At 42.3% G+C, this 22,866-nt stretch overlaps 1 protein-coding gene across 1 annotated transcript in view; it reads right to left on the bottom strand.

The window, feature by feature from the left end:
• The window catches only part of LOC309550283 (uncharacterized protein), a 1,519,274-nt gene that overhangs the window by 109,645 nt on the left and 1,386,763 nt on the right, over positions 1 to 22,866 (bottom strand). The window contains 1 exon segment of the mRNA XM_082250688.1: positions 1,551 to 3,323. Coding sequence (XP_082106814.1) covers positions 1,551 to 3,323 — 1,773 coding nt within the window.

Here is a 22,866-nt window from a genome sequence, read left to right as displayed (position 1 = left end):
TTTTGCTGCAGCAGGTTCTATACATGGTACAGATGCGCCACTTTACAGGCAAATTAAGGGGACCCCCCAGGAACTATATTAGAGGGAATTTTTCATTTTTATTCTTTCACTTTAAACATCATTAAAATCCCTGCTCCTCTAAAAATTATCTTTTTTAAAGTTTTTTTTGCATTGTTACATGTCCCACAGGGCAGTACCCGGGCCCCCAAACCCTTTGTATGGCTAATAACTTGAATACAAGCCTTCAAAATGGGGACTTTTGATTGTTCAAGTTCGGGCCCCATAGACTTTAATGGGGTTTGTGTCCGAACTTTTGCAATGTTCGAGAGTTCTGGCTCAAATTGAACCAGGGGTTGTTCGTTCTATCTCTATTAGCTAAGTATTGCACCTGGCTGATTCTTCTCTATGGGCTCTGGGGTGTACTGGTTAGAGCTACTCACTCAGTCCCTTAGGTAAATCCTGAATCACATGTGACTGCTGAACAGGCCTTCTGCAGGACAGGTCCCAATGGCTTCAAGGATGGCTTTAGATAACCCGAGCTGAGGCTACAAGAGTGTGAGGCTTCTGACTCTCTCTGACTCCTTTTTTCTCCCAGGGAGAGAGCCCCCCCCAGCACAGGGGTCCCCTCCAGGCAACTGGACCCTGGACTCTGCTCCCAACATAACCAGGCTCCAGAATATTTATGGCTTGTCTCTCCACCTTCTGGGCCGCCCTCACCCAGGGATTGGAGGTGTATTGAGCTGTATATCATATATTCCTGACCACTGCACGCTAAGCCATTAATCACAGTTAGTTCAAAACAGATGACCTGTAAAAGCTTCACTCTTCACTATGAGCAATTTTTGGGTAATGAAGTTTGTCATCATTGCACAAGCACATGCCAATTTTTTTTTGTTGTTTAATATATTAACACAGTAATTTCCTATGATCCTCAGCTCCATCTAGTGGCTATAATGCAGTGTTTTAACTGACATACCTCCATCAAGAAAAAATATTGCAATGACGCATTGGGACCACTAGATGGAGCCAGTTATTATAGGAGATCACTGTATCACATAAAATAAGACCCCCTAAGTGTCTGCAAAAGCTTACACCACAAAATGTATTCAGCCAATGAAAGGTATAGAGTAGATTAATCACTATATTAAATAAAATACTTACAATAGTCATTATGACTGGATGAATACTTCAAAAAAAAAAAAAAAATAGACCTCTAAGTGTTTGTGAAATGTTACGCCACAAAATGTACTCAGCCAATGAAAGGTAATGACTCAATTTTTATTTTTCTCCTGCTATCAATGGCCAACACGGTACAACACTTCATCCATGTCTTTGGTGATCTCTGATCTCCTTATGAAGTGTTTCTTACATGATGAAGATCAGCCATGGAGTATATCTGAGGTGTATATCAGGGTGTGCTTCTTCCCCACATCTCCAGCAACATTCATATAGAAGACATTTCCCACACTCAAGGCACTAATACACCTAGAGGGTTGTGTGGGATCCCTTATGAACAGGAAGACAGGACTTCAGTGAGGAACAATCCCCTCATTCAGGACAGGAAGGTGGCTTCTCCCCCGTGTGAGATCTCTGATGTTTGTAAAGATGGGACTTCTGTGAAAAACATTTCCCACACTCAGGACAAGAATATGGCTTCTCCCCTGTGTGAGATCTCTGATGTATGTAAAGACTGGACTTATTTGAAAAACATTTTCCGCACTCAGGACAGGAATGCGGCTTTTCCCCCGTGTGAGATCTCTGATGTATGTTAAGACTGGACTTGTCTGAAAAACATTTTCCGCACTCAGGACAGGAATACGGCTTTTCCCCCGTGTGAGATCTCTGATGTATGTAAAGATTGGACTTATTTGAAAAACATTTTCCGCACTCAGGACAGGAATACGGCTTTTCCCCCGTGTGAGATCTCTGATGATCAACAAGAACTGATTTTTTTCTAAAACATTTTCCACACTCAGAACAAGAATATGGCTTCTCCTCTGTATGCAATCTCTGATGTGTGTAGAGATTGCTCTTTTGTGAAAAACATTTCCCACACTCAGAACAGGAATACGGTTTCTCCCCTGTGTGAGACCTTTGATGTATGATAAGTTCTGTTTTTTGTACAAAACATTTCCCGCACTCAGAACAGAAATATGGTTTTTCCCGTGTGTGAGATCTTTGATGCGTGACAAGTTCTGATTTTTGTAGAAAACATTTCCCGCACTCAGAACAGAAATATTGTTTTTCCCCAGTGTGAGACCTTTGATGTGGGAGAAGTTCTGATTTGTTTGCAAAGCATTTGCCACACTTTGGACAGCAAAATTGCTTCTCGCCTGTGTGCAGTCTCTGATGCTTGTGAAGGGAGGACTTCTCTGAAAAACATTTCCCACACTCAAGACACAAAAATGGCTTCTCCCCTGTATGAGATCTTTGATGTATGACAAGTTTTGATTTCTGTACAAAACATTTCCCACACACAGAACAGGAATACGGCATCTCACCTGTGTGCAGTCTCTGATGTCTTTGAAGAAGTGACTTATCTGAAAAACATTTCCCGCACTCAGGACAGGAGTACGGCTTTTCCCCTGTGTGAGATCTCTGATGTTTGACAAGATGTGATTTTTGTGCAAAACATTTTTCACACTCAGAACAGGAATACGGCTTCTCACCTGTGTGCACTCTTTGATGTTTGCAAATACTTGATTTATGTGAAAAACATTTCCCGCACTCTGGACAGGAATATGGTTTTTCCCCCGTGTGAGACCTCTGATGTATGAGAAGTTGTGACTTTTTAACAAAACTTTTCCCACACTCAGGGCAAGAATATGGCTTTTCACCTGTGTGCACTCGCTTATGGTTTATAAGATTGGACTTATTTGAAAAACTTTTCCCACACTCAGGACAAGAATACGGCTTCTCACCTGTGTGAGATCTTCTATGCACATTAAGTTTGGATTTAGAATGGAAATACTTCCCACACTCAGTACAGGAAAAGCTCTTATCTGTTGGAAGGATGGCACCGTCCCTCACAGTCTGAGGTTCCTCAGGATAAGAGGAATACGATGGTCCGGCACCGTCCCTCACAGTCTGAGGTTCCTCAGGATAAGAGGAATACGATGGTCCGGCACCGTCCCTCACAGTCTGTGGTTCCTCAGGATAAGAGGAATACGATGGTCCTTCTACACTGTGTGGTGCCGGATGGACATTTGAGGTAGCCGGGTTTTCTCCTGGACTATACTGTGTGATGTCCTCATCTTCTACTTTACAGTCTGGAGACAAAGTGAGACAATCCTCTGAGGTTTTCCTCATCTCCCGTCCATCTACTAAAATAGAAATAAAAAGATTATTACTAGATATCAGTAGATTGGTTCCCCTAAACCAGGACTCCGCCCACATCAGGCAGCTTTGTCTCTGAAGATCTTACAATTCCAACCTCAAGGTAACTAGTAAATGGGTCCTCTGATCTCCTACCAGTTCATTTCTTTATTCATGGACCTTAGTCAGAGAGTGAGGAAACAACGAGAACTGTCTTTTATAGGAGTGACAGTGATGAGGGATTATAGGACGAGTGTCCCTTCCCCCTCTATCACTTATTGCCATCTTCCCAACACAAGAAGTCCTGCACTTCCTTATTTAGTCCATGATTCAGTCATCAGAGGTCAGAGAGTGAGGAAACAACGAGAACTGTCTTTTATAGGAGTGACAGTGATGAGGGGATTATAGGACGAGTGTCCCCACCCCCTCTATCCCTCATTGCCATCTTCCCAACACAAGAAGTCCTGCACTTCCTTATTTAGTCCATGATTCAGTCATGAATAACAGCGGGGCTGAGCCCCACCAGAGGTCAGAGAGTGAGGATGGGGGGGGGGGGGGGGGAGGAGAACAACCAACATAAAGACTGGTCTGATCTTGAAGACCTCCATCATTGGGTTACTGACTCCTCCTATCACTTTGTGTTTAGAGGTTCCAAAGTTTGAGAATGTTATCATATTATTATTATTATTATTAAAGTGGAACTTTAGTCAGAAAATTATGCCCTGCTAGATCACTTCAGGCCGGCCTCTTTGCAGGTATAGCTATGTAAAACATTAAAAATACTGTTTAAAATCCAGTAATACACTGTCTTACCCTGCTCCGCACGTGCTCAGCTGCTATATTTTTTTAGGCACTGTGCCAAATTTGTAGAGGCCGATCTGCTGACAGCCTAAAGGTTTTCCTGGTGTTTAGGAGCTCTGGACTATGGCAAAATGGCCGCCTCTAGCAAGAGGAAACAGGAACAATGCTGGAGGCAATTTACAGTCCACACTAACTTTGGTAGCATAACTAATAATGTGGAATATATCTTCCGTGCTAAAGGACCTTATTTTTTATCAAGTTGTTATGGATTAAGCACCACTTTAGGATGCATCTAGTGCAGGGGTCAGGAGTATGTAATGTACAATATAGAGTATATAGTGCAGGGGTCAAGGGTATGCAATGTATAACATAGAGTCAGAGTTGTATAAAGTACTCGAAACGCATACTTGAGTAAAAGTACAAGTGCTCGATCAAAAAGTGACTTGAGTAGAAGTGGAAGTGCTCGATCAAAAAGTGACTTGAGTAGAAGTACTAAAGTATTTAACATTTTTTACTTAAGTATTGCAAGTAGTTTTTTTAAAAATTTTGCTACTCAAGTACTGAAAGTAAAAGTACCAGTAGTTTTGAAAAAAAAAAATTGCTACTCAAGTACTGAAAGTAAAAGTACAAGTACTGCGTTATGTAGTTATTAAAGAAAGAAGTCAAAAGTTTGAACATCATATTGTTTTTTATTATTTCAAATGCAGCTTTTATTTATACATACAGTAGCATTTATTTTCGTATGCGTTGATAATACACATGTTTTGAGCTTCATGAAACCTGCCATCTACTGTTCTGGCAGTGGTAATTTTTATAATAGTAACGAGTAACTATGCAGCACAAAAACAAAATATCGGAGTAGAAGTACTGAAATCATTGAAAAAATGTAGTGAAGTAAAAGTGGAAGTAGGAGAAAAAAATTCTACTCTAGGAAAGTACAGATACCGCCTTTCGCTACTTAAGTACAGTAGTGAAGTAGTTCTACTTAGTTACTATACATCTCTGCATAGAGTATATAGTGCAGGGGTCAAGAGTATGTAATGTACAACATAAGAGTATCTAGTGCAGGGGTCAGGAGTATGTAATGCACAACATAGAGTATATAGTGCAGGGGTCAGGAGTATGTAATGTACAACAGAGTATATAGTGCAGGGGTCAGGAGTATGTAGTGTATAATATAGAGCAGCCCTCAAAATTTCCACTTAGGCGAGTGTAAATAGGCTGAGGGTGTGTGAAGCCCCTTCAGAGGGGGGCGGGCAAGCCCCCTTCGATGCAGCTTCACACTCACCCTAAGCTAAGATATAAGATACAAAAGTTGAGACTATATAGTATCAGGAGAATGTAATGGACAATTATAGAGTGTAAAGTGCAGTGATCAGGAGTATGTAATGTATAACATGGAGTATATAGTTCAGGGGTCAGTAGTATGTAATGCATAATAAAGAGTATATAGTGCAGGGTCAGGAGTATGTAATGAACAACAGAGTATATAGTCCAGGAGTATGTAATGAACAACAGAGTATATAGTCCAGGAGTATGTAATGAACAACATAGAGTATATTGTGCAGGGGTCAGGAGTATGTAATGCACAACATAGAGTATATAGTGCAGGGGTCAGGAGTATATAATGTACAACAGAGTATATAGTGCAGGGGTCAGGAGTATGTAGTGTATAATATAGAGCAGCCCTCAAAATTTCCACTTAGACGAGGGTAAATAGGCTGAGGGCGTATGGAGCCCCTTCAGAGGGGGGCGGGCAAGCCCCCTTCGATGCAGCTTCCCACTCACCCTAAGCTAAGATATAAGATACAAAAGTTGAGACTATATAGTATCAGGAGAATGTAATGGACAATCAGGAGAATGTAATGGACAATTATAGAGTGTATAGTGCAGTGTTCAGGAGTATGTAATGTATAACATGGAGTATATAGTTCAGGGGTCAGTAGTATGTAATGCATAATAAAGAGTATATAGTGCAGGGGTCAGGAGTATGTAATGAACAACAGAGTATATAGTCCAGGAGTATGTAATGAACAACATAGAGTATATTGTGCAGGGGTCAGGATTATGTAATGAACAGAGTATATAGTGCAGGAGTGGGGAGTATGTAATGAACAACATAGAGTATATTGTGCAGGGGTCAGGAGTATGTAATGCACAACATAGAGTATATAGTGCAGGGGTCAGGAGTATATAATGTACAACAGAGTATATAGTGCAGGGGTCAGGAGTATGTAGTGTATAATATAGAGCAGCCCTCAAAATTTCCACTTAGGCGAGGGTAAATAGGCTGAGGGCGTATGGAGCCCCTTCAGAGGGGGGCGGGCAAGCCCCCTTCGATGCAGCTTCACACTCACCCTAAGCTAAGATATAAGATACAAAAGTTGAGACTACAGTAAATCCCCCTCCATTGCGGGGGTTACGTTCCGGACCCAGCCGCGAAATGTGAAATTCCGCGAAATGGAAAAACCATATTAAAATGCATTGTAGGAATGTTTTTTTTACTGTCACTGTACGTGTAAAAGCATTTTAAGGTCTTTAAACACACTTTTAAAACAATAGAAACTCATTTAAAACACATAAAAGATACTAAGAGACAGAGCAAGAGCTATGGAAAACACAAAAATATTTCATTTTTAATGATTTATATAGTAAAATAACATTACAAAAAAAAACGCGAATTACCGGGACCGCAAAAACTGAACCGCGATGGAGCGGGGGATTACTGTATATAGTATCAGGAGAATGTAATGGACAATTATAGAGTGTATAGTGCAGTGGTCAGGAGTATGTAATGTATAACATGGAGTATATAGTTCAGGGGTCAGTAGTATGTAATGCATAATAAAGAGTATATAGTGCAGGGGTCAGGAGTATGTAATGAACAGAGTATATAGTATAGTATGTAATGTAAGGGAGAAATTTCCGCGCTTATGGAGGAATAAATTGGCTGCAGCCTACCTTAAAAATATAGACTGTGAGGTCAATATTCAATATATAGTAGGGGTGGTGAGGTAATTGGCGCTGCCTAAAAATATGGTGGTGGACTGAATTCTTAATATCACAATAAAATGCAGTATAATCACATACAGAAATGACAAACCATGTATAAAATACTGTAAATATAAAGTGCAATATGAAGTGCAATAGTATAAACGGTGGGTGAATAAATAATTACATATAAATATAAAGTGCTTGGTGGGCAAAGAGTAACCAAATAAAGTGAAAAAAGTGTCAGAAAGAATATATATCGGTCACTATAAATTAGAACAGAGTATACATGAAAAAAAATTTTTTTTTTAGGAGTTTCAACAAAGGTTGATAGATAAAATGGTAAAGTGTTTCCAATAAAAATTGGATAAAATTGATAGTGAATAAATATGAAAAAAATAAGAGAAAGTGATAAAGTGCAAAAAGATCCTGAAATGGACCGGTGAACTGAAGAAAATAGAAAAAATGGCCAAGACCTGTTAGTGGTAGTGAATAAATATATCAAGGAAAAAATTGATCAAGTGCAGTAGGTCCTACCAAATGTGGGATTGGTAGAAGGACCAGTGGAAAAACCAAACATACAAGAAATTGGCCAAGAAATATGTATAAATATATGAAAAATCATAAAAGAGAAAAAAAAAGTGGGCAGAAAAGTCCATAAAGTGATTAAAGTATCGGATTGATGGGTGACTCTTGAGGTGATCCAGGTGTTGGGTGCCGGGTGAGGAAACAGTGCTTTCCTTTCAATTTCTCCCGCACTCACCAGAAGTATGGTTACCCCTGCAGGGGTGCCGACTTCTGGTGAGTGCGGGAGAAATTGAAAGGAAAGCACTGTTTCCTCACTCGGCAACCAACACCTGGATCACCTCAAGAGTCACCCATCAATCCGATACTTTAATCACTTTATGGACTTTTCTGCCCACTTTTTTTATCTTTTATGATTTTTCATATATTTATACATATTTCTTGGCCAATTTCTTGTATGTTTGGTTTTTCCACTGGTCCTTCTACCAATCCCACATTTGGTAGGACCTACTGCACTTGATCAATTTTTTCCTTGATATATTTATTCACTACCACTAACGGGTCTTGGCCATTTTTTCTATTTTCTTCAGTTCACCGGTCCATTTCAGGATCTTTTTGCACTTTATCACTTTCTCTTATTTTTTTCATATTTATTCACTATCAATTTTATCCAATTTTTATTGGAAACACTTTACCATTTTATCTATCAACCTTTGTTGAAACTCCTAAAAAAAAAAAAAAATTTTTCATGTATACTGTGTTCTAATTTATAGTGACCGATATATATTCTTTCTGACACTTTTTTCACTTTATTTGGTTACTCTTTGCCCACCAAGCACTTTATATTTATATGTAATTATTTATTCACCCACCGTTTATACTATTGCACTTCATATTGCACTTTATATTTACAGTATTTTATATATGGTTTGTCATTTCTGTATGTGATTATACTGCATTTTATTGTGATATTAAGAATTCAGTCCACCACCATATTTTTAGGCAGCGCCAATTACCTCACCATCCCTACTACAGGAGTATGTCATGAACAACATAGAGTATATAGTGCAGGGGTCAGAGGAATGTAATGTACAGCATAGTGTAGTGTATATTGTGCAGGGGTCAGGAGTATATAATGCACAGCATAGAGTATTTAGTGCAGGGGTCAGGAGTATGTAATGAACAACATAGAGTATATAGTGCAGAGGTCAGGAGTATGTAATGTACAACATAGAGTATATAGTGCAGGGGTCAGAGGAATGTAATGTACAGTATAGTGTTGTGTATATTGTGCAGGGGTCAGGAGTATGTCATGCACAGCATAGAGTATTTAGTGCAGGGGTCAGGAGTATGTAATGAACAACATAGAGTATATAGTGCAGGGGTCAGGAGTATGTAATGTACAATATAGAGTATATAGTGCAGGGGTCAGGACTCATAATATTGGTATTCAGTAATCAGTGGAAGCTTAATATGTTACTAATGGCAAAACTTATTTTTAGTTTTGAATAGACTGCAGAGGAATTAGAATGTTTGTTAGTTTTTATTGCTGTCTGTGCCCCCATTAAGGAGATCCACCCTCTCTATTTGTTCTGTTTACCGTTATAATTGAAAGTAAAAGAAAATCCCATATTTTAGGTTCTCCCCAGAAAAGTAATATAGGGAAAATCCTCCAATGGGGACACTAGTTTGGGTTTCCTGGAGGTCCCCAGAGAATTCCCTTAATTTGCAGGGATTTTCTCTCACTTCCTGTCTGGGTATGGGACAGGAAGTGAAGGGAAATCTCCACAGTGAGACACAGATCTAAAAAAGGTGCGTACATAAACAAAGTCCACATATGCACTAGCAGCGCTAGTGTACCCTTGCTTCTACAAGCGGCGAATATATTTGTATGATAACAAGTTGAGAGTAATATCAATATATATATATATATATATATATATAGTGACTGGTTGAGAACACAAGAGGTCGGCTAGTGTAGAACTTCCGGCTTTTTTGGTTTGGAGGTGGAGTTGAGTCCCCGCCCAGGTTGTTCGGGAGTATTTTAATGAGGCTGCTGGGCTGCGTGCTCTCGCCCTCAGTTGAAGTCCGTGATGACGAAACGCGTCAGTCCATGAGCATGCGGCTACAAAAGCAACCCTGCATATCGTCCTACGTCACGCCGCCGAGACTGCCGCGAGCCGGGAAGTCGGAAGCAGAGGCATCCGGACTTTGCGATACAGTGGAGACAGCGCATACGGCAGGAGGAACAGGCGTTCTACCTTGGTATACAGATCTGCTTGGAATCTTTTATCCCATGTGAGTGTAATTTTTTTATCAATAAATATTGTGGTGTGAAGCGTGTTACGCTATGGGTCCCTATCGTTTTTATTACATGTCATTCCAATGAGTGGACATGAGGAGGCGCTGATTTCCATGGTATCAGGATCGAAAGGTGGATCACCATAGGAAAGTGGAAGATCACTGGTTTTGGTACAAGGCGCTTGACCTTTACGATAAGAGTACGTGTTCATTACCTAGGGGGGAGCACGGCGGTGTGGTGAAGGCTCTTGGTGGCTGAGTTGGTGATTTAAGAGACTATCCAGGATCTGCACCTCTTTTTACCTGGTTTTATTGGACAAAGAGACTTTCCACATCAATTCATTTGTGTTCTCAACCAGTCACTATATATATATATATATATATTGATATTACTCTCAACTTGTTATCATACAAATATATTCGCCGCTTGTAGAAGCAAGGGTACACTAGCGCTGCTAGTGTATATGTGGACTTTGTTTATGTACGCACCTTTTTTAGATTTTATTGATTTTATAGCAGCAGCTGTGTTTGAATAATGCATAATAGAAATTGAGATTTTCACATTCATCCATCGGGAGTGATTAGTCACTAGAAAAAAATTTTGGTTTGTATATTTTCCATAAAGCGCTGAGTGGGTTGGACAGGACCTTGGTCCTTGTTTTGCTCTTTTTTTCTTTAAATGGGACACAGATGATGAAAAAAAACAACCCAACAGGGGTTATTATAACCATCCCTTGCTCTATCCAAAATGAAAAAAAAAAAGTTTAGCCTATAGTTCTACTTTAAATGTTAAATGAGACAAGTTGCAGAGGTCCCACACCGCTGCCTCCCATCTCCTGAGCCTGCACTCAGTGACTTGGGTCTAGGGTTGCCACCTGTCCAGGATTCACCTGGACAGTCTGGGTTTTGAATCATGTGTCCGGGTTTTAGTCTGCCTGAAACCCACACATTATTCAGACTGGGCTGTGGCTCCCCCAAGTAACTGAGATAGTTACACAAAGTGTTGTTGCCATCTGGGAGCTGTGGCCTGCTGCCTGGGGGCAGGTTTGGCATCACTGCGGGGAGGGGGGTGTCATCAAGAGCAGTTTGGCCGTACTCACTGTTCGCCACAGAGTGCTGTATTATCACTCTTCTTGGGGCACCCAAAGATCTTTTATAATTCTATAGTGTTTACTACAAAAAAAATGTGTCCTATGCCGCTAAAGTGTTCGGGTTTGGCTTGAAGAAAAAGGTGGCAACCCTACTTGGGTGTGAGACTATACAGACCTATCCCTCCACCCGGCACAGCCAGCAAATAACAGAGCAAGTAACCCCGGGAGAATTGTTCTGTCAGAGATCTTACTAGACCCAGGGATGAGGCAGAAGAACTAGGGCGCAAGGTTGAGTAACAGCTATGGTAAAAATCTACATTTTGTTGCCAGCTGAACCCCAGAATCTCCATAAATCCAGTCTAGATACATAAATTGTGTCTGCAGCACAGAGAAGGAAGATTATCCGAGAGAAATACAGGAATACAGGACGGGGAACACAGCTCAGGAAAGTGACCAGGGGATTACAAATATTTAGCAAATGAGGTTTAATGTTGATAAATGTAAAGTTCTCCACTTGGGGGCTCAGAATACGCATGCATAATACATACTAGGGGGGAGTAGAACTGGGGGAATCCATAGAGGAGAAGGATCTGGGGGAATACATAGCAGAGAAGGATCTGGGGGAATCCATAGAGGAGAAGGATCTGGGAGAATCCATAGCAGAGAAGGATCTGGGGGAATCCATAGCAGAGAAGGATCTGGGGGAATCCATAGCAGAGAAGGATCTGGGGGAATCCATAGCGGAGAAGGATCTGGGAGAATCCATAGCGGAGAAGGATCTGGGGGAATCCATAGCAGAGAAGGATCTGGGGGAATCCATAGCGGAGAAGGATCTGGGGGAATCCATAGCGGAGAAGGATCTGGGGGGAATCCATAGCGGAGAAGGATCTGGGGGGAATCCATAGCGGAGAAGAATCTGGGGGAATCCATAGCGGAGAAGGATCTGGGAAAATCCATAGCGGAGAAGGATCTGGGGGAGTCCATAGCGGAGAAGGATCTGGGGGAATCCATAGCGGAGAAGGATCTGGGTATTCTGGTAGATCATAAGCTTAATAATAGCATGCAATGTCACGTCGCGGTTTCTAAAGTAGCAAAATACATTGATGTACTCCAGAGATTGACATCATCTGTACAAATCATTAGTAAGATCTCATCTGGAATATGCAGTTCAGTTTTAGGCTCCAGTTCTTAAAAAGGATATCGGGGAACTGGAGAAAGTGCAGAGAAGGGCAACCAAACTGATAAGAGGCATGGAGGAGCTCAGCTATGAGGAGAGACTAAAGGAACTGAATTTATTCTCTTTTGAGAAGAGGAGATTAAGGGGGATGTGATCACCATGTATAAATACATAAGGGGGATATGATCACCATGTATAAATACATAAGGGGGGATATGATCTCCATGTATAAATACATAAGGGGGATATGATCATCATGTATAAATACATAAGGGGGATATGATCACCATGTATAAATACATAAGGGGGGATATGATCTCCATGTATAAATACATAAGGGGGGATATGATCACCATGTATAAATACATAAGGGGGGGATATGATCTCCATGTATAAATACATAAGGGGGGATATGATCTCCATGTATAAATACATAAGGGGGATATGATCTCAATGTATAAATACATGAGGGGGGATATGATCACCATGTATAAATACATAAGGGGGGATATGATCTCCATGTATAAATACATAAGGGGGATATGATCACCATGTATAAATACATAAGGGGGATATGATCTCGATGTATAAATACATAAGGGGGATAGGATGGCCATGTATAAATACATAAGGGGGGATATGATCACCATGTATAAATACATAAGGGGGATAGGATGGCCATGTATATACATAAGGGGGGATATGATCACCATGTATAAATACATAAGGGGGATATGATCACCATGTATAAATACATAAGGGGGATATGATCTCCATGTAAAAATACATAAGGGGGGATATAATCACCATGTATAAATACATAAGGGGGGATATGAACACCATGTATAAATACATAAGGGGGGATATGATCCCCATGTATAAATACATAAGGGGGGATATAATCACCATGTATAAATACATAAGGGGGGATATGATCTCTATGTATAAATACATAAGGGGGGATATGATCACCATGTATAAATACATAAGGGGGATATGATCACCATGTATAAATAGTATAGTGGTCCATATAGTGAACTTGGTATAGATTTATTCACTTTCAGGTCATTATAGAGGACAAGGGGACGCTCTTTAGGTCTGGAGGAAAATACATTTATCTCTATTAGGATATCTTACTTATCTTATATGGAAAGAATTGTTAATGTGTAACAATATAATAGACTGATATCCTCCATGCCTTGCCCTACTCTGGATGGGGTCAGGGAATGTATTTAGTGTTAAAGACTTACCTGTGCTGATCTCTGTAGGAGTGTCCTCCTCTATAAATGTCCCCGTTATTCCATTCTCTTCCATAGACTGCTGATCATCCCTCACATACGTCTCTTCTTCTTCTGCTTTGACTTCAAATTCTATATCTACTGGATCTTCCCACTAAAAAAAGAAAATAAGAGAAAATATAATCTGTAAACTAGATGTTTTAATATTGTGACATCACCTAATTCCACAAATCGCCTCCATGTTCTATCTAGATGATCTGTCCCACCAACCTTGTAATGATGAGGGATGGGGTGATCTTCTTGTGTGGAATCCCGGGAATACAGAGGACGGGGACATCTCTCTGGTGGGTTCCTGGTATTAGGTGGCTCCATCATATCCTTGTGTCCTTCTGAAGTCTCCTCCATCACTTCATACTCCTCATCCTCCTCTTTATACTCTTCTTTACCGACAATATTATCATCTCTGAGGTTTCCACTCTGAACATATAATAGTATAGTAATTGTATGAAACATGCTTGTATATAAGTTATAATAAGTTATAACTATTAATAATTGTTCCTCATCTACCTGATGATGGTGAGGGATGGTGTGATCTTCCTGTGTGGAATCCCGGGAATACAGAGGAAGGGGACATCTCTCTGGTGGGTTCTCATTACTGGATCCATCTGTAGGAAACACACACACTGACTGAATACATTGTTTCTATGTGTTTATCAGATGATGGACCCTCCGTACTGCTCTCTCCTTTACAATAAAGTCTCCTCTTACCCGGTGATGTGAGGGACGGCTGATTCTCCATCATGACGTCCTTGTAGAGATCCTTGTGTCCTTCTAAATACTCCCACTCCTCCATGGAGAAATAGACAGTGACATCCTGACACCTTATAGGAACCTGACACACACAATGATACAGTCACCATCCAGACTCATCCCTTGTCTGTTACTGGATAATGTCCCAGAATTCCCAGCACCGCTCACCTCTCCTCCATGATCTCTCTGGTGACTTCTAGAAATCTTCTTTTATTTCTGTATTCTATCAGGGAGGGAGGTGGAGGCAATGATATGGTCATATGATCTCCAGACTTCCCAGGAGGAAAATTCTGCATTCAACAAAAACAGTAACAAAAGCAGAATCCTCCTCACCTCTCCGGTCAGGTCTGTGTTTTATTAATAGAGATAAGAGTGATGTCATGTGACCTCCCAGAATCCTCCTCACCTCTCCGGTCAGATCTGTGTTTTATTAACCACTTAAGCCTTGGAGGATTTGGCTGCTCAAAGACCAGGCCCTATTTTGCGATTCGGCACTGCGTGACTGTAACGGACAATTGCGCGGTCGTGCGACGCTGTACCCAAATAAAATTGACGTCCTTTTTCCCCACAAACAGAGCTTTCTTTTGGTGGTATTTGATCACCTGTGCGATTTTTACTTTTTGCGCTATAAACAAAAAAAGAGCGACAATATTGAAAAAAATAACAATATTTTTCACATTTTGTTATATGAAATTCTCAAAAAAATTTTTTTTAACATTTTAGGCCTATTTGTTTTCTGCTACATATTTTTGGTAAAAAAAAAAAAAAAATAAATCGCAATAAGCGTATTTTGATTGGTTTGCGCAAAAGTTATTGCGTTTACTAAATACGGGAAAGATTTTTGTCATTTTTATTGTTTTTTTTTTACTAGTAATGGCGGCGATCTGCAATTTTTTTTGCGGGACTGCGACATTGCGGCGGACAGATCAGACCCTTGACTGACATTTTTGGGGTTACCAGTGACATTACTACAGTAATCAGTGCTATACATATGCACTGTTACTGTAAAAATGACACTGACAGGGAAGGAGTTAACTGTATTGGAGAGGGAGGGGTTAAGTGTGTCCCTAGGGGCGTGTTTCTAACTGTGATTAAATGTGGCTTGATGTGTAAGAACAGTGATCAACGGTCCTACATAGTAGAACCGTATGATCTCAATTCTTACACAGGGAAGAATGACAGGCGGCTTTGTTTACATTAGCCGCCTGCCTTTCTCCCGCTGTAACGGACAATCGCGAGTGCCCGGCGGACATCGGGTCCGCCGGGCACACGTGCGGGGGGGGGGGGTCCGTGAGCGAACGGGAGCGTGCCACTGGTGGCGCTTGCTCACTCCCTAGAGCCTCACAGGCTAGCGACGTAGTACTTCACCGCTTTGCCTGTGAGGGGCTGACTGCTGACGTAAATAGTCGTTAGGCAGTCGGCAAGTGGTAGAAGCTCATTCTAGAAGAGGGGTGCAAACTGAACAGTAGGACAGAGCAGCAGAATGTCCTAGCCTGGGTTCACACATGTGTTGCATTGGTCCAAATCATGTGGTGGTGGTGGTGGGGTTGTGTTTTTTCAAGATTGGGGCTTGGCCCCTTAGTTCCAGTGAAGGGAACTCTTAAGGCGTCAGCATACCAAGACATTTTGGACAATTTCATGCTCCCAACTTCGTGTGAACAGTTTGGAGATGGCCCCTTCCTGTTCCAACATGACTGCACACCAGTGCCCAAACCTGATCGAAAACCTTTGGGATGAATTAGAGCGAAGACTGTGAGCCAAGCCTTCTCTCCAACATAAGCGCCTGACCTCCCAAATACGCTTCTGGAGGAATGGTTAAACATTCCCATAGACACTCCTAAACCTTGTGGACAGCCTTCCCAGAAGAGTTGAAGCTGTTATAGCTGCAAAGGGTGGGCCAACTCAATATTCAACCCTACGGACTAAGACTGGGATGCCATTAAAGTTCATATGCGTGTAAAGGCAGGCGTCCCAATACTTTTTGGTATATAGTCTATATGTGACTGGGCCTGCACCTGCCGCCCTGCCGCAGTAGATGCACTGTGGCAGGGTAGCCAATGGTTAAAAGCTTGTTACAGTCATTATGGTGCCATTACATACGACGCAGGACCAACAGTCCTGATTTACAAGTGAGGATACCAAGGGTCCACCCGCATCCTAGGGATATCAGAAAAAAAGACATAAAAGCTAGGTGGAGGGCCAATGGGAGGAAGAAATGGGAGGTCAGTGTGATGTCATGGGATTCTCTGACTCCGGGTGGAGAGTGAAGAGACTGATCGGTAGATAGACTGATGAGGTGAGAAGGTGATTGGTGGCAAAGGTTACACATCTCCAAAATAAAGAGAACGTTCTGGTACCTCAAGTGGGGAAATGTTCTGACTCTAAATGGGTTAAAGTACAATGTAAATCCTCACCTTGTTAACCACTTTACCACCGGAGGATTTTGCTGTCTTACGTCCAGGCCACTTTTTGCGATACGGCACTGTGCGAATTTTAACGGACAATTGCGCGGTTGTGCGATGCCGTACCCAAACAAAATTTACGTCCTTTTTTTCCCACAAACAGAGCTTTCTTTTGGTGGTATTTGATCACCTGTGCGATTTTTACTTTTTGCGCTATAAACAAAAAAAGAGCGACAATTTTGAAAAAATAACAATATATTTCACATTTTTTTATATGAAATTCCCCCCCAAAAAAATGTAAAAATCTAATTTTTTTTAAATTTTTGGCCAATTTGTTTTCTGCTACATATGTTTGGTAAAAAAAAAAATCACAATAAGCGTATTTTGATTGGTTTGCGCAAAAGTTATTGCGTTTACTAACTAAGGGAAAGATTTCTGTCATTTTTGTTGTTTTTTTTTAACGCGTAATGGCGGCGATCTGCGATTTTTTTTGCGGGACTGCGACATTGCGGCGGACAGATCGGACCCTTGACTGACATTTTTGACACTTTTGGGGTTACCAGTGACGTTACTACAGTAATCAGTGCTATATATATGCACTGTTACTGTAAAAATGACACTGGCAGGGAAGGGGTTAATTTTATTGGAGAGGGAGGGGTTAATGTATGCCTGGTGCTTACTAACGTGTGGGGGGGGGGAGGTGACTGAGTGACACAGGGACAGATCGCATGTTCAGCTATGCTGAACCCTGCAATCTGACCCTGCCTGTCACTTAGGAGATCCGCCCGCTCGCTCTGTTTACACAAGCAGGCGGATCTCCAAACTAGATTCCCCGACGATCGGGGAAGAGCAGCGGCAATCGCCGCCGCTCCTCCCCTGGCCCGACTCCCGCTGTGACTGAAAACAGTGGGAGCGCGCCTCCAGCGGCGCGCGCCGCCTACAGGGGGAGGAGTCCAGCAACGTAGGTCTACGTCGCTGGACGGGATCGTGCCACATTGCCGCAGTAGCAGCAATGTGAGCGGTCCTAAAGTGGTTAAACAACCCATTCAGATTAAATAAGAATTGAAAGGCAAATCATTTATGCATTGATATTAAAAAAAAAGGTCTAAATACTTATTTCCCCCTTCTGTATAAGGCCTCATGCACAGAGGGTGTTTCTGAATCCACTTTTATGGGTGTCAGACATAGTGATCACATGTAACTCTGTTCTCAGCTGCATAGAGAGGTGGGGGAGGAGAAACAGCAGTGCACTGATCTTCCCAGTGAATGACTGTGCAGGGTGGGGGGTGACAGGACAAGTCTGATTATTGGAGGAGAGCAGGGTGAATTCTCACCACAGCTAGAGAACTGACCACACTGCGCTCTCCTGTTAGTGTGGTCAATTTTTCAAACAAAGGAAGCAATACAAAGAGAACAGGATACTTTTTCATACCAGTACATGGTACAGCAGACACATATCGGGAAGAGGAAATGCTGCGTTTACATATTCTTTAATCTAGGTTTGCACACTATATATGTGTGTATCATCATCTGCTGGAGATAAAAGACATCACAGTGACTATGGAGGAAGAGGACCGACATGACGGGGGGTTACTGGGTGTAAATAGAAAATAAGATCTTATTACCTCATCTGCTGCCACTTCCAGCAATGTCTCCTCTCTACTTCCTCCCAACTCACCTCTCACCTGGAACTTCCTGTCTGTATTCCATAGAGACTTCATGTCTGGGTAGAAGTGAGATCACCACCTTGTGGAGCTCAGAGGAACTGCAACCCCGAATAACATCTCATAGTGTGAACACGGTGTTCCGTGAAAAAAACCATACCCGTGAGAAAACCATACCCTTGTCCCTTCCGGTGCACCTACGGAGGGTATAGATTTATCACGGTAGTGTGTTTAACGTTACACTTGCGGCGGTTACATTAACACAGCTGTGCTGCAATATGAGTCATCTCCGCTCCTACTCCTGTCACTTCCCTGATCTGGGCTAGTAAATATAAAAGCGGATCACGGAGCCGACATCTCCGTCATTTAGATTTCATACACCTGCCGCAGCTTTTATATTTATTAGCCAAGATCAGGGAAGTGTCAGGGACAGGAGCGGAGATGACTCATATTGCAGCACAGCTGTTTTAATGTAACCGCCGCAAGTGTAACGTTACACACACTACCATGAGAAAACCATACCCTCGGAGCATGCGCACTTGTCTTGCCCTCGGCTGTTCAATGACGTATCCGGGGCTGTGAGCATGCGCACTGCTACGCTGCTCAGCTGTTCCTGACAGGAAGTGACGAGGGTATGGATTTCTCACGGGGTATGCTTTTCTAACGTTACAACGGCCTTGTGCTGTGTGTGTATGTACTGTATATCCTTATAGATGGGTCATCTCCACTCCCACCAAGGGGAATAGAAATATATTACTGCCTAGTCCAGCCTTTCTCAGACAGGGTTCCTCCAAAGGTTTCCAGGGGTTCCTTGAGCAATGAACAATTTCTGGTTCTCAGTAACGAGTGGAATCGATGATCTGTATGGGGGCAGTCTTCCCACTGAAGATGATGTAAGAATGTCCTTCTCTTACTGACCACCGATATAAGGGGTCCTTCTCCATTGGTCACCAATGTAAGGGACCACTACACTGACCACTGATATACAAGGGGTCTCCTTACATTGGTCACCAATGTAAGGGAGTACATACATACATACATACATACAATACATACTCATATTGGTCGCCAATGTAAGGGACCACTACACTGACCACTGATATAACAGGGGTCTTCTCCTATTGGTCACCAATTTAAGGGACCACTACATTGACCATTGATATAAGAGGGTCCTTCTCCCATTGGTCACCAATTTAAGGGACTACTACATTAACCATTGATATAAGGAGGGTCTCCTCCTATTGGTCACCAATGTAAGGGACCATTACACTGACCACTGTTGTGATGGGGGGGGGGGTCTTTTCCCATTGGTTACCAAATTAATGGGACCACTACACTGACCACTGATATAAGGACATCCTTTTCCTATTTGTCCCCAATGTAAGGGTCGACTGATATAAGGGGGATCTTCTCCCATTGGTCACCAATGTAAGGGACTACTACACTGACCACTGATATAAGGGGATCCTTCTCTCATTGGTCACCAATGTAAGGGACTACTACACTGACCACTGATATAAGGAGGTCCTTCTACAGTAGCATTGGCCGGAACATTACACCAACCACTAGGGGTGAGCTCCAGGTTTAGTTCCAACCAATGCTCAGAATTAATTTATTTTTCTTGCTCACTGTTTCAGCAAATGGTAAATTAAAATGGGATTGGCTTGAGAAAGCAATTGAAACAGTAATTGCCCAAATACATTTTTCCTGGAATTTTGCTACAGATTAAATAAATAAGAGTGTGTGAAGCCAATCATGCCCTTGTGAGATTTTCTTTAGTATTTTATAAATACAGTTCCGTTTGCCACTCCTGTGAAGTCACCACACTCCACTGTTTGAACTGAAAAGGTCCTGTGTGTGGAAATCTTTGATATTTCTAGTCCAGTATCAGAGTATTGGCAAACACGTTAATTAGATATTTTACAGGCATGGCCAATGGTGGATATTTCCAAACACCAAGTTGTCGCGGGGCTTACCTTTGTTGGAGTCTGTAACGCAGAGATGTACGCTCACCCTTGCAGATATCCACAGTCCAAGGTGACCAGGTAAGAAAGCCAACTGGGCTGTGAATCTGTGCACGGGGGCTTGGCAGGGAAGGTGCTCCAATAAGCAGGACCGGCAGGAATACAATGGGAAGGGAAGTGCAGGAATATAACTGTAGTCACTGGATTACACGAGTCCGGATAAGGATCGCAGGAACAACAAGGAGCAAAGGTAAGGATGGAAACCGGAGTCAGTCTGGAACACACGCTTAGGAAATAGGATCACAGGAACAAAGTCTGTCAAACAGGAACAAAGATCAGCAATGAACTGACACTGCTCTAAGTGAGAGGCAGTGTTTTATAGCTTGCTTAATGAGCAATTAGCTTCAGGTGGACAATGAGAGACAGGTGTATACTCAGGTGAAGTCCAGCCCCCTAGTGCTGCAGGCAATACCAGATTAACAGGACTGGATCCATACGAGCTGGAAGTGTGGCTCAGAGGTAGGATAACCGGACAGAATGTTAAAGTACACAGGTTCACATCCCATGTCAGGTACTTAACGGCGACCACGCCCGGCTGTCTGCAAGCCATGGCGAGAACCGTGACACAAGTTACTTTGCTCAGGGAAACCTTTGGCAACCTACCTACAATTGTGTAATAATTTGTTACAAAGGCAGGCAGTACTCTTCTGGAGCAGCTGCAGGGTAATGAGTCTTGTCAGACATATAGCTGTTCACATCAGTTGCAGGGTAACAAGTCTTCTCAGACTCCTAGTTATTCTCAAAAGCTGTGGGGTAACAAATCCTCTCTGTCTCCTAGCTGCTTCCATCATGAGTCGTCTCAGATTCCTAGATGTTCCCATTAGCTGTGGGGTAATAGGTCTTTTCAGACTCCTAGCTGTTCCCATCAGTTGCGGGTTAACAAGTCCTCTCTGACTCCTAGCTGCTTCCATCAAGAGTCTTCTCAGATTCCTAGCTGTTCCCATTAACTGCGGGCTAATGGGTCTTCTCAGACTCCTTACTGTTCCCATCACCTGTGGGGTAACGAGTCTTGTCAGTCTCCTTGCTGTTCCCATCAGCTGAAGGGTAACGAGACTTCTCAGTGCCCAGCTATTCCCATCAGCTGTGGGGTAATGGGACTTCTCAAACTCTTAACTGTTCCCATCAGCTGCGGGGGATTGAGTCTTCTCTGGTTTCTAGCTGGTCCCATCTGCTGTGGGGTAATGCATCTTCTCAGGCTCCTTGCCTTTCCCATCAGCTGTGGGTTAACAAGTCTTCTCAGTCTCCAAGCTGTTCCCAGTCTTCTTAGACTCTTCGTCTTTTCAGTCTTCTAACTGTTTCCATCAGCTGAGGGGTAATGAGAATTCTCATTCTCCCAGCTAATTCCATCAGCTGCAGGGTAACGAGTCTTCTCATTCTCCAAGTTGTTCCCATCAGTTGCGGGTAATGGGGCTTCTCAGACTCCAAACTGTTTCCATCAGCTGTGGGTTTACGAATCTTCTCAGACTCCTAGCTGTTAACATCAGCTGTGGGGTAAAAAGTCTTCTCTGGCCCCTAGCTGTTAACATCAGCTGTGGGGTAAAAAGTCTTCTCTGGCCCCTAGTTGTTTCCATCAGCTGCAGGGTATTAAGTCTTCCCAGACTCCTAGCAGTTCCCATCAGCTGCAGGGTAATGTATGGGTATGGGTGAAAATGGTGAATAGAAGAAAAGATTGGGACTTTAAAGGTAGCCAATCATATCCCCCAGGAGAAATAAACTCAAGTGTTTGTAAAAAATTAATTTTATTTAAAAATCATTAAAATTTGTATAAAATCAATACAAATAACATGCAATATCTCCCCATGATATACAATATATAACAAGCTCTCTCCTACAACACAAGGGAGAGGCTTATGAGAATACCCGTAGTGTATGTAAATATTGTGTGATACGAGATGAGGTTCTCTAGGTTCCATGGGTATCTGGAGAACCTCATCTCGTATCACACGATATTACTAGAGAACCTCATCTTGTTTCACACCATATTACTAGAGAACCTCATCTTGTATCCCATCACCTGCGGGGTAACAAGTCTTCTCAGTCTCCTAGCTATTCCCATCAGCTGCGGGGTAATGGGTCTTCTCATATTCCTACCTGCTCCCATCAGCTGTGGGGTAATGAGTCTTCTCATATTCCTACCTGCTCCCATCAGCTGTGGGGTAATGAGTCTTCTCAGACTCCCAACCTTTCCGATCAGCTGTGGGCTAACAAGTCTTCTCAGACTCCTAGCTGTTCCCATCAGTTGCGGAGTAATGGGTCTTCTCTGACTCCTAGCTGTTGCCTTCAGCTGTGTGGTAATGGGTCTTCTAAGACTCCAAACTGTTCTCATCTGCTGGGTCTTCTAAGACTCCAAACTGTTCTCATCTGCTGCGGGGCACTAGATCTTCTCAGATTTCTAGCTGTTCCCATCAGCTGCAGGGTACTGGTTCTTCTAAGACTCCAAACTGTTCTCATCTGCTGCGGGGCACTAGATCTTCTCAGATTTCTAGCTGTTCCCATCAGCTGTGGGGTAATGAGTCTTTCTCAGACT

The sequence above is a fragment of the Pelophylax lessonae genome (assembly GCF_965119305.1).
Source record: "Pelophylax lessonae genome assembly, chromosome: 3".
Lineage (NCBI taxonomy): Eukaryota > Metazoa > Chordata > Amphibia > Anura > Ranidae > Pelophylax > Pelophylax lessonae.
Note: the sequence above shows the minus strand (reverse complement) of the source record. Positions and strands in the feature narration are given on the sequence as shown.